Genomic DNA, 15,523 nt, shown 5'->3' on the forward strand with positions numbered 1-15,523 from the left:
TGCTCCACATTCCAGCATGGGTGAATCAATTATCGCGGAGTCAAAGTGGAACGGTTCGACACGTTTGTTATGTTGCGTCATTTAATATTAAATTATCATAATCTGCTTGCGTTTCATCTGTGGTTATGCCATGGTCAGAAAGAATCACTGTGAATTAAACGTCACATTATGCAGGAAAGATTCTGTTCAGTTAATAACGCGCATTATATCACGGTGTATTGGAACATATTGCACAGCTTAATTGCTAACACCGTACGAAATATTTGTGAAATCATAGATCGCAATGGAATTGATTTGACGATTGAAAATATTGTTTTGTCAAAACTTGTGTTTCAATAATCTAGTGTTGCGAGATCCACGAGATTTTTTTTAAACATCCAAGTAATAGCAAAAATCAGTAAAGTAAACGATATTAGAAATGTGGGCTAGAGGTGTGGGGGGGGGTGGAAATTTATTTGTTCGTAAAATATTCCAATCTTATCGTTTAAAACAATGGCTTAGTTTGAAAATATCTATAGGAACATGAAACGACTGTTTAATTTTCAATAATTCATTATCACTAACTTTAATCAATTGCACACTAGGAAATGTGGACAACGACTCTATACAAATGCGATTATAGCCTATCTTTAATATGATGAATTTAGAAATAAATAATAATTTATGTGATTGGATCACAATACGCATTCAACTTCTGTATAAAAGACGATAATCAGCCGTTAATCGTTCAATTGGTTTCTACTGGTTGGTTTCAATAGATATAAGAGGTTCTTCCATACTACATGTAGTGGATTGAACTTCATACATCTGGGAAGTCCAGTGCATTGTATAGAAAAGATAGGAATCCACTACTTTATCACCTAAAGAGAAAGAAATAGTGAATACTTAAATTGGTGAACGGTTCACCCACTCGAGGCCAGCGACTTTTCGAAAGTTGGTCCCGAGGAGCCAACATTTTTATAACTCATATTATAAATCCATGATCATTACACACACGGTATGTCATTGGTCTTTTCACCTAGAGACAGCATTACACACCAGGTATGTGATTGGCCTCAAATGGGTTAAGGGAAAGTATTACTTACATAACCATTACTATCGGAGGCTGTCCTGTTGTGCTAGTTACAAAAAAAACAATAAATTGTCGAAAATCAAACAACGGCTTCATTTTATTATACATTACTGTAGTTAATATACACTACAAACGGTCACTCTAGTCAGATGAGCATGAAATTTTAAGTCGACGATCTGTCATTTTCTTTTTACAAAATCATACTCATTATCTCTAAAACTAGTTTTGTGAACCTATATATTTCACAATATTTTAGTTTTTGTCCAAAAATATTGAATTAATTATTTTTATTTTTTATGTTGAATTGCATTAATTTATCAATTAAAAATAAAGCAAATACCTATTACATACTGAAACAACGCAAAACTGTTGTAAATAAAACGTTATTTATAAAAAGAAGTAATTGTGTTTGTGTATAACTCGAGTATAATAATTTACACATTTTTGTAGTTTGTATAAACCTTCATATCCCTTGTTACTACATAGAACTATCCAAGCAGTCAAAATAACATAAAGTCTTATAAACATTATTTAATGTTATAACAGTGCATTTTTTAAGGTCGTTCGTAACTTCCATTGCTGTATACAAAAAGAGAAATTATATAAATTTGTGATTTTAACACTTTCGTTTCCGCTGTTGCCATATGGCTACGCATGCTAAATTACGAAATAAAATATTAGGTAGTATCATGTATTTTTTCATATTTGTGAGTATATTATAGTTTCTCCTGGTCTTGTATAGATGGTATGGCACAAATTTGAATCTGTATTTAGAAGTTTGTAAGTAAAATAAGACATTATTTGTCCTTTGTCTGTTTCATTCAATGGAATTCAAGTCTTTAGCATTATTACAAATATAATAAAAACTTTCAAAACTCTAATTGTTTTCAAATATTTCAAGAGGGGTTATTCATCGAAGGTAAGAAAAATTGGGTTTCATTATGTATAATAATATTATAATGGGCATTATTATACTGTATAACTGTAATAAAAGTAAAAATGTTGTCAAACGACAACAAATAAAAGTATGATTGGACGGTTCCAAAATGTTAAAATGTTCTTATAAATCATCTATGTATCATGTAATATACACAAAAATACAACAAAATATTTCTTTGATACTTCTTATGGTCTGTCAATCGGAAGAAGATGCCTGGGAGGTAGGCCCGACTTTTCGCGGTGTTGTCGCGATCGCGAGACATATACGGCACTTATGTCTCTCTCAGTCTTTGGGTCTTGGCCAATGACGTTCGACCGTCGACGTGCGTCCTCGTCTACGGTCGTCTGTCTCCATCGCACGTATTACAACCTCTCGAGAAGGACCTACCTACAAGTTCAAGTAGTGGGGACTGCGTTCTGCACACGTCCGTCAATCATCCATTGTCACGGAAATGGCGGAAAATGTTGACGAGATGCTGAACATTTTCACACGTCAAGAGTTAAAATACATGAATAAGAAAAAGTTTATTTCTTTTGAAAGGATGTATTGTACCCAAATATTGAGCAACGTATTAAAAAGGGATTAAATTAATACGTAGGCACTGACGAGATATAAGGATAGACCAAACATGCAATGTAATTTTCTGTGCCATGCTTCGGGAGTGTCAGAAGCCCCTGTACCATTTCAGAATTCCATTCCTTGCTAGCGAAATCGGGGCAATAATGTATGTAGGCATCGCTATATGCAGTCACGGATGTGTGTGTGCTGTGCGTTATCACGGTGTCGAATGTAATTTCTGATATCGGAAACTTTTATGTAGACGTGCGCTCTAACCAGCGTAATTTTCGTGGGACACCACGTCCCATAAGATGTTAGGTCTATTCTTATATGTCGTTTGTGACGTACGTAAGTTATTAAACGCTACACGTGGAAATCGCAGGGTAAAGAGGGAAGTTGGTTTACCGAGCGTCTGAGCGAGAGGCTCTCATGCCGAAGTACCGGAGGATGGAAAGAGACACACAGTGACATTGAGACCGTGACAACGTCGCACGAAATACGCAACTCGCGTTGGATCCCCACCAGGCCATGCCGAGGCAGGCCTATCTCCCAGGCATCTTCTTTCGATAAACAGACCATAGACAATATGCGAATGAAAGGGTTAAGAAAGCTGCCATTTTTACAGATCTTATAAGAACAGGTATAATCGTCGATAGTTCTAGTGTTAAACGCAATTGAAATAGCTAAATGTGAACACCACGCGAGAAGTTTGGACTACATTGTTTTGTATTGGTCATGCGTCACTACTCACTATATGCGAGCATACTATGTAGGCATCACTGCCCAAAAGAGTCGCTAGCCAGCCAGTTTGTTACTGGAGTTCATTGAGAGAGCATAACAAGGGCGTATTGTAGTTTAGTGAGAAACGGTGCCTAATTTCACTGAAAGTTATCAGTTTTATTTAATTTCTGTAAATTACAAATTTTGAAGTGACATGCTTCTTCCTGTAATATGCGTCTATTGAAAGCACAATGGAAAAATAATTTCACGAAAATATTGCAAACGTTAAACTTTTTCTAAAACTACGGATGCTTTTGTAAATGTAGATTTTTACAGATTATTGTATAAAATAGAGATTGAAGCAAACATTTAACTCGTCTTTCTAAAATCTCGTTGGGTGAAAAGAACAATGAAAAATTAATTGAAGACTAGTTGAAATAGCGTTTTATCTTATATATTCACTATTACTGTAAGTGGGACAGTACATTCGTAATTTATCCAACGCATTATTGTTCGTGTTCACGAATTAAAAAATTTTACTACCATTACTTTACTTGTGTCATATGAAATTATCTGCAGCCACTTATAAAATGTCATTCTTACTGTAAAGAATTCCGAAGTGCAACTCTGCAATGTTCTGGAATTGTTAAATACGTTCTTAACTTTACACAAGAACACATTAATTAACTAATATGATTGCTTTGTGAAATATTACTTATAACTAATGAGTATCGTATAGTAATACAAATTGATCCACATATGACTTTATTCTACCTAGAAATTAATTACCATTAATTCAACCTTCGTATCGTCAACGTAAAATATCAACTTTTTAAACAGTAAAAAAAATGTCAAAAACTGCTACTTCTTATAAATCGAAAGTGATATTATTTCGTACAAGCAACCTTGATTACAATAGCAGAAAATTGTTGAAACTCACGACACTCGTGTTAAAGATCAAAAGGAGCACCAACGTATACAAATAGATAAAATCATTCTGTCTGTTAAAATCAAAACTTGCATTCCCGTCGAGTCCCTATACAAACATTGAAAAACTTCCATCTTGATCAAACAAAAGCGTCGCGGTCGTTTCGTGTGAATGGGAATGTCAATAGATAAGAAATCGATTAATTGGTTGCTATCGACCGATCCTATAAAACCAGTATCTATCGAAAGTACTCTTCAGTCATTGTGATATACTTGCCACCGACTCTTTTTCAGGTATCATAGCTAAGTTTTGCACTGGCAAGATGGTCTATGTGAACGTAGCCGCGGGCCTGTCACTGTTACTCCTCGTTATTGGCCTCTCCGTAGGACTGAACGTTAGTACTTTTAAAGGAAGCGACACCCTGGACTCGGTGCCACTCATCGACGGGTAAGTCAGTGTCGACGTCACGTTATATTGAGAAAAATTATCCGATGGAATTCAAATTGTCAGCAATTAAGGTTTCAAGGTTCAAGTTTTTGCTTAACACGTTCACCGCAAATCGTATTTCGGCGGACTTTCTGTTCACGCCGATTGTATTATTTGACATTTAATTCATGCTACATGGCGAACACCAGTGATCCACGTAGCATCAACAGAAAATGCTGTGTCGATTATCGGTGACCAATCCGCAATGCAGTCAAGAATTGGTTATTTTTTAGTACGTCCACTCTGAAATGTCGTCAAATTCTTGTAATCTTTCTGTTGCAAAACTAAAGCATGTACATTCCTGTACAAAACGTATGACAGGTAATCTAATTCACTGGTAATATCACTTTTCACAAGAGGAACAAACCTAACTGCCAAATAGTTTTCTTCAATACGGTAGAGATTACAGATTTCTGTGTACATATTATTCTACTTTCATGGGTAAATAATATTCCAATTAAGGCTCCTTAAGAATTTAGACAGTTAAAGAAACTGAGAATTAAGTAACAGGAAGTGATCAAAATTATAGGTTTCTCGCGGTCACATGACTGTTTTCAAACTTTTCGGAAAAATCTATTTTTTTTTATTGTGTACTTTCATTGTATAACATCTCAAGAATGCTACTTCATAGTTACAGTAAAAAATTCGCAGAAGTATAGATTCTGCAAGCATGTGAATGACCTTAACGTGCCAACCACCGGTAGTACTCGAAAGATTAGATTTAAAAGTACAAGAAATCGTAAAGCCAATACATGAAAACTTGACTTCTGATGAACTTTTAACACGTTGCATAGAACTAAATACTTGAAATTATAACGAAACTGTCACTAAGTACATGGCAGGTCGCTCCGAAATATATGTTTCATTGAAGAAAAGTTCTTAAAACTTCGGCCTGAGTTTCGGCATGCGTGTTTAATGAAGGATGCAAACCTACGTTTGCTTACCACTTCAATTAATTTTCATACGGCCAATTTTAAAATGTCCATATTTTTGAAGATATGTCCATGAAGAGGACAAATAGGCCTATATCCTCATTTTTTTTAAATTTTTAAATGGTTCGACAGTATAAAAACAGGGCATTTATTTAAAACAATTGCAATATAAATGGTTGAAAAATATCTTTTTTTAACTGAAATAATTTTTATTGGTACTCTTATGTCTCCACTGTAATTACCCGCAAAGCTCATTTGGATCAATTTGTTAGTTCAATAGTTATGATTTATTGAAAAAAGGTTGACCTTAAATTTCAAACAGCTGTAAAATCTACACTTTCTTAAATTGTAAAAAATCCTTCGAGATACATTTATATATCGATAAAGACTGCAACATATCTAAATTGGAACAAAATCCGAAATGGTGCTCCAAAAGGTGTCCGATTTCGCGTGGAAGACCCCAATCTAGTGACGGTTCAAATCTTCGTGGATCAATTAATTTCTTGTTTTGCAAATTGTAAGCCTTGATGTGTGTATATCGTCGCGTTTTAGCAAGAGAATGGTGAGTGCGAAAGTTTCAATAGGCCTTGCTGGAAACGAATAAACTGCGTTACTTTATCAAAAATCGTTTATTTAGTCAATCAAATAGTCGCCACGACTATCTATGACGTTTGTCCATCGTTCTGGAAAAATTTGTTCCTTTTGTTATGACAGGTATTTGATGTACCCGCTAAAAATGAAGAGATTTGGCTTTTTGAAACTTCAAACGAATGAAACTGGTCATCCATTAAAACTGTCTTCAAACAGAATAAATATGTGGTCAGTTGGCAAAACGTGATGCGTGGTTTTCCTAATGTTACAGTACAGCAATTTTAAAGTTTGTTTACACGTGAAAAATTATAGCATGAATTGTCACCTCGCCTTTTTTCTAAACTACAAGATACAAAGATGTCATCACTCGTCAACTTCTAAATTTCACCTAGAAACATATTGAAGAGCACATATCTCAATTTTAACAGAAAGTTGGACGTATCACAGTTTGCAGTTTGGCCGCAGTCATAAAAGCCTAATGAAGCAATGTCTGGTGAAAATCGGAAATGCCTTACAATATTCCAATTCCATTCACAGAGGTTTTTTATGTGACTCTATACATATATCCATATGCGGTGTGGCGTTGCCACAATGTTCTATAACATCTTCGCAATTAGTGAAACCTGGGCGTTTTTCTGAAATTATTATGGCCACCTTATCCCATTCTTCATAATACCATTGTAACCTAATACGTCTATAATATTTACACACATACATATATAAACGTGTAAAATGGTAATGTCATAAGTAGACTCCGGATGTTTATGCACAATAAATATGTAAGAAACATATACAATTTATGCACGAAAAATATGCAAATATGCAGGAAAATATGCAAATTTGCAATGAAAATATTCAACATGAACAATACATTTTGCGATTTATTGTGACATATTGTAATTCGAGTTACAGTAAATGACAAGCATTTTTTCTAAATGTTCAGCATCAAATAATGCCGTCTCAATATACGTACCCCATCTAGTTAACATAGGTTCCGGTGGTTGAGGAGTACATATTTTTTAATATTCTTCGGAACATTTCAATACAAAGCGGTGCTTTAACAAAGACCTTGCTTATTGATAATATTAATTTATTCACTGGTCGAAAGTGAAGACGTACTTCCTTCGCAATTCTGTGTAAACCATGCACTATACATGTAATGTGTACCATATTTTCGTAAAATAATTTTAGTTCTTTTCCTGCCTTGATCATGTATGTTGCTGTATCTGTGACCAGTAAAAGAATTCTTTCCTCAATACTATTCAGTAGTAATATTTGTAGGGCTGAATTCACAAACCGAGATACCGCAGAGATTTCCTACCACTAAGTTTGCAATGCACTGGCCTATTGCATTAGTGGTTTCATCCACAGAAATCCACATAAAATGATCCGCAATGTCTTCCCTAATATTGAATTTTGAATACTTGAATCATAGCAATCGTCCAAGTAATTTTTTCGTAGTGTCGATTCATCCTGCACAATGCGGTCTGTATATTTAGGAAATTCCTCCATACATCGTTATTTAAGACACACTAATTAATACACGCATATTAACAGCAATCATTGCTCGCGTTACATTCACGTAAAATTTATTTCTTTTTAAACTTGTCTATAGCTGCTCATCTTTTCTGTGTAGCAGTATTTATATTGCACAAACTTTTTTCTTAAGAACACGAAAGATATATACAGGGCAAATAACATATGCAATAAGTTATTGCACATGTTTTTCAATATAAAACATAAAAACATATGCATTATGCAAAAAGTGCAAAATAAAAAATATATTTTCAGAATTCTCTAATCATAAAACATATTTCTGCTCAGATCCTATTGTTCTATCCGTTTTCTATAAAAATATGCATTTGCATAAACATCCGGAGTCTAGTCATAAGATTTCCAAATTCTTTGTAATTTAATAAAAGAAAGAAATTCCTCATCGATATCTATTCTTAAAACCTCCAAAATAGGATTTGTATAAAGAACCGTGATCTAGTTAAACTTTAATCATCTTTAAACGTAACGATGTGAAATTTGTTATCATAATGGAATCACATTATTATTTTGAGGGTTTTAATATCAAACGATAAATAAAAAAAGTAAATATCTCAAATAACAGTGCCAATGTCGGCCGAATGCCAGTGACCACTTTGCAAAGAGCTTACTGATGTGCTTACAGTTGTCAATAGATTAATGCTTTGACCTAAATTGAAACCTTGAACTGTTTGACGATGTTGTTACGGTCAACAGGAAGTGATGGAACACCGTGATGCGTTAGTCATCCAGCTAGACGGATATAGCGTGGTAATTACTAATTACATGAGAAATACGATATGTCTTGTAAATAAACAAGCAATTACGTAGAATTCAAACTTCATAAAATTTCTGTGAGAGTTTTCCGATAGTTTTTATTAAAATAGGATGTATAGTAGAATAGAACACAAACTGTTATAATGGAGTAAACTATTAAATATGATAATTCAATTTTATAGTACTACAATTATTAACTCTCATGATTATAAGATTATTAATGAGAAATCTACAGTTCCTTCGTGATACAACATTTAACAAACATTATCGAGATTGAAACTTATCTCGAAATAAGGCTATTTCTCATCCAATGTTTTATAATATAAATAATACACTAACGATACATAAATGCTGTACAGAACAATGACACGCACTTTCGAAATTTAATATCCCGTATCTAATATTCTCAATATTATGTTAGATTTGTTTTGTATCACTTATATAGCTGTCGCACTATCTCTTCCCTATTTTGTTATCACTTCAGGAATGATTCAAATTACCGCATTACGAACAGACATTGTATCAGATTTGTTCCTAATATTACCTACGATTAAATCAAGCTGTATATCTGAGAGAAGTGTCAAATTATAAAATTTACATATTTAAATTACACCCCTGAAATTATTTGCAAAATATAGCTCCCTAACAACAATAACCATTTATCTCAATCCATACAGTAAGTTGGCATTGTAAAAATCAATTGTTTTCAAGTTCAAATATCTATTTACTAACGTATTTTGACACTTATGGCCACTTCAATTAGTCTAATTTATTGCTTTTTGAATCTCACTGTTCTATAGTATACAATATTATTTTTCAGTTTTCCTTTCCAATTAATCTCTACATAATCGATCTTTCGATTAATTGTCTTTCAGATTTATCAGCGCTGCATTGTATATTCTTGTTTCAAGATAATTGAGCATGTTATCCGACGATACAATGAGAGACAATAAATCATCGTTACTAATTGCAAGTCACGATTGTTGTCACATAAAGATGAATCGATTGTTTTTCTTACGTTGTTGCAGACACAATGACTTACCTTTCAATTTATACTCTAAATTGAACAATAAGCTAGCCGGTTTCGATTTAAAAAAGGATCTCAGTAACGACAGTATATGGGGAAAAGTCGCTTGTAAATCGTGTTTCACGGATCTTCCGCGATTAAGGAAAGGAAAAGTCGGAGCACAAGTGAGTGAAAAATCTGCTGGCTCGATTTCCTGATAATTAGACTAGTCATATTGAAATCGAAGAAAAATGTAGGTATTTCTTCTAAAAAGAATTTTACTTTACGAAAAATTGAATAAAAATATTTTTGAATATCCACAATGTTATTTTAGATCAATTTATAAGTCCGTGTATACTATAAGAGCATAAAATTATCATATTAATCGCATCAAACCAATTTTATTTGTCTTTTACCCCGTAAACATTACGGTTCATCATTGGAAGTGCAATCCACAGTAGTACGAATTTTTCATTGCTGGCGTACATGTACTATATGTACATACATCATAACCATTACTTGAAAATAATTTTGCACATTGCAAGAGGTATATATAAAATTATACATTTTGAACACTGTTATTTCGAAATAATTAAAAAACAATTTTTTAATCTTTATTTTGAAAAATTAAGTATTGACTTCGGTCATGACGCATATATGGGGATTCTCAGGTGAGGTCGTACAACCATGCTGGAAGTAATTCTATAAGAAAAAATAAGTAAAACAAAAAGAATAACATTTTTTCGAATGATGCTTCACTTTCGAAATAATCAAAGTTGGATAAGCGGGCAATAGAATAGTACTTGGGCTAACGCGTTTGTTCATTGCAGGCCGTTTCTACTCATTGACAGCACTACATACTCTTGCGAGCAAACTCAGCTTCCATTAGGGGAAAAAATGGTGTAAGAGTAAGGGCCTCCTACCAGTCCTACCCCTCGGTAAATTTAATCCAAGTACTGAAATGAATGTTAAAATGAATGTTAATTTGGCGTAAATTTCAGAAAGTTTCGAAACCAAGTGGTAGGAGGCCCTTTCGCTACACAATTTTTTCCCCTAGTGGAAGCCGAGTTTGCTCGCGGGTGTACATACACGCGCTTTAGATGAATGTTCAAACCCAAATTTCTCAAAAACGAAACATTCAACAAAAACACTTTATTCTTTTTTTTCTTACAGAATCACCTCTTGCCAGGTTGTACTACCCGACCTTAGAAACCCTGTTGTATAGATATAACATAACCGCTTAAAGGGTTAATTATGCTTATATACCTGTATATAATTAAAAATCATGCAGTTCACAGTTTAAATTGTTTACTACAAACATTTAGATACTTTTATAGCCTTCATTCTCTTATCAATGGAATGATGGTTATAACACATGTTAATTTCAGTTCTGGGCAGCGTACGTTCGTTGCGACTCCCAGTACAAAGACGCGGTGCAATTGACGTTGCGGCAAATCGATGTCATCAAAAGACTGGTCGCGAGATACCCAAATGATCTGGAGTTCGTCACCGAAGCTGATAACATCGAAACGGCTTGGAGAAATGGAAAGATCGCCTCCATGATAGGTGTTGAGGGCGGTCACTCCATTGATTCAAGTCTGGCGGTACTCAGACTCTATTACGAACTTGGTGTTCGTTATCTTACGTTGACCCATTCTTGCAACACACCATGGTACGTTAAATAATTATTAAATTCATATGATCGCTAACAGACTCATTGAAATGATGGTACAATACAATTGGAACCAGTAGAAATATTGGATTGTTGCTCGTGAAATACTGTTTCTCAAAGAATTACGCAACTTTCTTTTGGTTTAAGGTCGCATCAACTTCTTGATTATTAGCGACCATAGTCCACAGTTATTCTACATGTCAAATATACATAAACGATATGAACCAAATAAGTATAAAAATTAAACGAGCGTTTTGTTACATTTTATCAGGGCTGATGCATCGCCGATAAATGAAAATTCTGTCCACAACCTTACAGATTTTGGGGTAGTAAGTTGAAAGTTTTAATATATTTATTATACATATATGGGATTTATAGTATAGCGGATTTTAATGCAGAATCTTAGTAATTTTTACTGAATACTAATCCTTGACGAAAAAGTAATCAAGTAACTTCTTTCATTAAAACCATGTGCCTCATACTTTCTTCTATATAGTCTCAAGTAAACACATGAGGCGACGATCATCACTTATATTTTTAAAATATTTCTCTTATTTCACTACCCAGATAGCACCGTACATTCTAAAGACGTCCATTTCATGTCCAGTTTATATCCGAATATCCTACGTCCATTTGGGACATCCCTAGGACGTTCGTAAGACTTAAATTTCAGATGTTCTAGAAACGTCCGTCCCAAAAGTCCTACGGATGTTCTCAAGATTTAAATTTTTGATGGTTTCGTATAGTAGTTTTGCCAATGTCATTCCGTACAAGGTGATGGAACCCTATAAACAAGGTGTCAGTCTTTAAAGAATCAATAAAGCTGTGTACCGACACTAGTGGTTTTGTGCGAAAACCTCAAGAAAGTTGAAAAAACATGTTTTTTCTTAAACTGTCTCTAACCAACACAGAATCAGAGTTTTGCTGTGAAAATAGAAATAAAAACAATGTACTTGGAGATCATAATCCCCAGACCTATATTGTCATTATAATTCCTTATAGGAAATTTAACCTTTTATTTATTAACAGGAACTAACTAGATCTAATTTCTACTAAGTGCGGAAATCGCAGGAAAGTTAATCTTTCATTTGTTAAACACAAACCAACCTAACCTAACTCCTGTCACCTTGTACAGAATGAAACCTAACCGCAATTGTAAACATTTGGGAAATGTTTCTTATACGTCTTTTAACACATTACCATAGTGTTTTTAAAGTCTCTTTAAACGTTCCCAAAACGTACAAGGAATGTTACTTTTACACATTCGGGAAACGTTCTTAGAATGTTGACACTGGACGTCCTCAGGACGTTCCACTTTGTAAATAGGAGACTTTCCTAGGACATTTAAAGATCTTAACGAGGACCTAACGGGGACAAATGGACCTTTTCGGGATACCCTCCGAATGTACAGAACGTCCGGAACGTACGTCCATCGGACGTATATAGGACGTTTTTTTGCTATTTGGGTACTTGATACCAAGTCGTTCTCGAGATCGTTAACTGAGTCGTTCATTTGCCAAAGTAATGAACTCCACTAAACTATAAGTTGAGAAAACTAACAAAATTATATAATTAATCATTACTCAAGTTCTTTGGCATTAAAATGTGAAAAAAATTAAAAAGTGGAGATAGTCACTTGGACCTGTGAACGGCTCGATTAACAATAAGTTGACAACCTCATTATATCATTACCATCGCCATATATAATTTTCATGTGGATAAAGATCCATGCGTTCTACAATTTAATTTAGGTAGTTGTCCATGAGATGAATCGACTCGGAATGTTGGTCGATCTGGCACACGTGTCCCATAACGTCATGAGAAAAGTACTTGCAGTAACGAAGGCTCCAATTATATTTTCTCATTCGTCGGCTTTCAGCATTTGCAATAACTATCGCAATGTTCCTGATGACGTGCTTCATTCAGTCGTAAGTGTCTTTCTTGATTTTTCGTGGATATCTTCTAACTGTGCGAGGCACGTGATCTTGAATGTGATTCTCAGAAAGAAAACAACGGAATCGTGATGGTGAACTTTTACTCGCACTTCGTGAATTGCAACTCGTCGAGGAACGCAACGATACAAGACGTCATTGGTATGATTCATAATCAAGATTCACTGACAATCGAAGACAAGTTAACTGACTTCGACATTCATATGCTTTTGCAAAAAGACAATGCGATAGTTAGACTACTCCATACGTTTGTGACACATGTAAATGTGTAAAAAAAACAATGAAACAAAAATCTTCAAAAAAATTAAAACAGATAAGAACAATAGAAAAGAAAAATTAGATTTTTTACGTTATTTTCAAAAAGAGAGCGCCGTAATATATAAAATAAACTGTTTATTCAAATACGGATTCGGCGAATATATTATTCGCGCAAACGTACTCAATCCAGTGATAGCAAAAGGATCGTTAATGATATTTTAAAAATATTTATTATATTTATAATAAATAATTAAATAAATATTATAAATTATCGCCTTGTGCACGATTGAAATAGTTGCGGGATTTGTTTATTTCATTTGTGAAAGCGAATATGAATTACGAATTTCCTATTGAAAAAGATATGCTGCAATAAACGATCCTATACAAATGTTAAGTTTTATACTTCAAAGATATTTAAGAAAATTAATTATAACCTTATCTCCAGGTGTCACCGATTTCTCTTTTTATAGATCACATTAACTACATTCGCAATCTTATCGGACCAGATCACGTTGGTATTGGCGCCGACTATGATGGCATAAGTCAGTGAGTATTTTCATTGCAGAAAATAAATTTAAAAAGCTCATATGAGAAAGGAAGAAAATGTATCAAAATATTCCAGAGTGCCTGAAGGTTTAGAAGACGTTTCTAAATACCCAGATCTATTCGATCGTCTGTACGAAAGTAACGTGGAACCTGGATGGACCAGGGAGGACCTTGAGAAACTCGCTGGAAGGAACTTAATTCGTGTATTTAAAGCTGTGGAAGCGGTAAAGAAAAAAAATTTTCATAAACACGTTAACTGACAAACCAAAATTAATTTGTCTTCTCGATTAATTTATGAATTTTCAAACGCAGTATGTTACATAAGCATGAGCCCAGTTTTATTCAAGTAATTCGTCCAGAAAAGACAGAATATTTTGAAATTTTATACTGAATTGAATACGTATCATTTGAAATGAAATAATAGATTATTTTGTAATTGCAATTCTCATGATTACTAATATTCAATCAAAACTGGATAGTTAATTGCCACGATAAAATTATGACAGAATAGTGCCCTTTCAGGTTCTTCGACTAGACATGAAACTGTTATGAAAAGTTATTTTCTAATTAAATTCTTACAATCTTAATCGATGACCCTTTTCACGTCAAATAACTTTCGTTTGAAACATGTTGTCTCCTGTAGTTTCAGAGATATTCAAGCTGATATGTATTATGTTATTGAATAGTAAATGTCATTTTTCAACGCACTTCATTTTAGCCCATCGGTACACATGGAATCGTGAAGCTTGTGAGTTGCTGGCAACAGAGTTTCGATCCAGGCAGATCTACTTTAATTGAAAATGTTCTTTTCAAGACAACTTATAATCGTTTAAACACTGCAGTTCAAAAGTGACATTTATTGTGCCACAACCTAATAATGTTATATTGGTCCACCCTGTCTGATAACGCTTCTTTAATTAGTTTCTTATCGATCATATGTACAAAATTGTATATACTGCTATTTAGACATTAAACTTCTCTCACAGAGCGTATTATTAGCAACGACTGTCAGAAACTGAAATGTTGAAAACGACAATAAGTCTGTCAGCCAACGTGTTAAATACTTCCCCAACGTCAATATAAAATCATTGAAATTAAAAAACGTGTCGTTGTACATTTTAAAGGTACGAGATTCATTGGCAACAGAATTACCAAGAGAGGACGTGATAAGTGGTTTGGATTTATACAACGCAGAAGTAAGTGCGGGAATGAAACCAGGCTCGTGTCAGACTGCAAAAGAGTGAGTAATTTCTGAATGAATAAGTCCTGTTCATGTACTCACTTCTGATGATTTTTTTCTATCTTTTTTTCTATACAGATGGGACGGACTTAACGCTACTTCAAACAATTAGACTCATGATTACGTAGATGAAGTCACGAACTTATTTAATCTGTATAACATCGTACATGATTTCCCTAACAAAGCGTTTGTTAACCCCGTTCATATGTACATAAGTTACTTGTAAATGAATTTTTATTTTGGTTAATAAATTCACAGAGTATTTGCTATTCTGTCAGATTAATTTTTAATATCACACCGCCGCTAGAGGTTTGA

At 34.0% G+C, this 15,523-nt stretch overlaps 1 protein-coding gene across 1 annotated transcript; it reads left to right on the top strand.

Annotated features, from left to right (window-relative positions):
* On the top strand, positions 1-15,212 carry LOC107190290 (dipeptidase 1-like). The gene is made up of 10 exons (XM_015579079.1): positions 1-53; positions 4,512-4,665; positions 9,563-9,725; positions 10,929-11,212; positions 11,484-11,541; positions 12,964-13,140; positions 13,215-13,305; positions 13,893-13,968; positions 14,045-14,192; positions 15,093-15,212. The coding sequence occupies exons 1-10, from the start codon at positions 17-19 to the stop codon at positions 15,210-15,212; spliced, it is 1,308 nt and encodes a 435-aa protein (XP_015434565.1). The 5' UTR covers positions 1-16.
* The last annotated feature ends 311 nt before the right edge of the window (positions 15,213-15,523 follow it).

This window comes from Dufourea novaeangliae, unplaced genomic scaffold (assembly GCF_001272555.1).
Source record: "Dufourea novaeangliae isolate 0120121106 unplaced genomic scaffold, ASM127255v1 scaffold186, whole genome shotgun sequence".
In the NCBI taxonomy this organism is placed as follows: domain Eukaryota; kingdom Metazoa; phylum Arthropoda; class Insecta; order Hymenoptera; family Halictidae; genus Dufourea; species Dufourea novaeangliae.

Bases quoted from the DNA above. Each gene is read 5' to 3' on its own strand.
- LOC107190290 (XM_015579079.1), top strand. From the start codon at position 17: ATGGGTGAATCAATTATCGCGGAGTCAAAGTGGAACG. The intron at 4,666-9,562 runs GTAAGTCAGTGT...ACGTTGTTGCAG, and splicing joins TCGGTGCCACTCATCGACGG to ACACAATGACTTACCTTTCA. The intron at 13,306-13,892 runs GTATGATTCATA...CTCTTTTTATAG, and splicing joins AACGATACAAGACGTCATTG to ATCACATTAACTACATTCGC.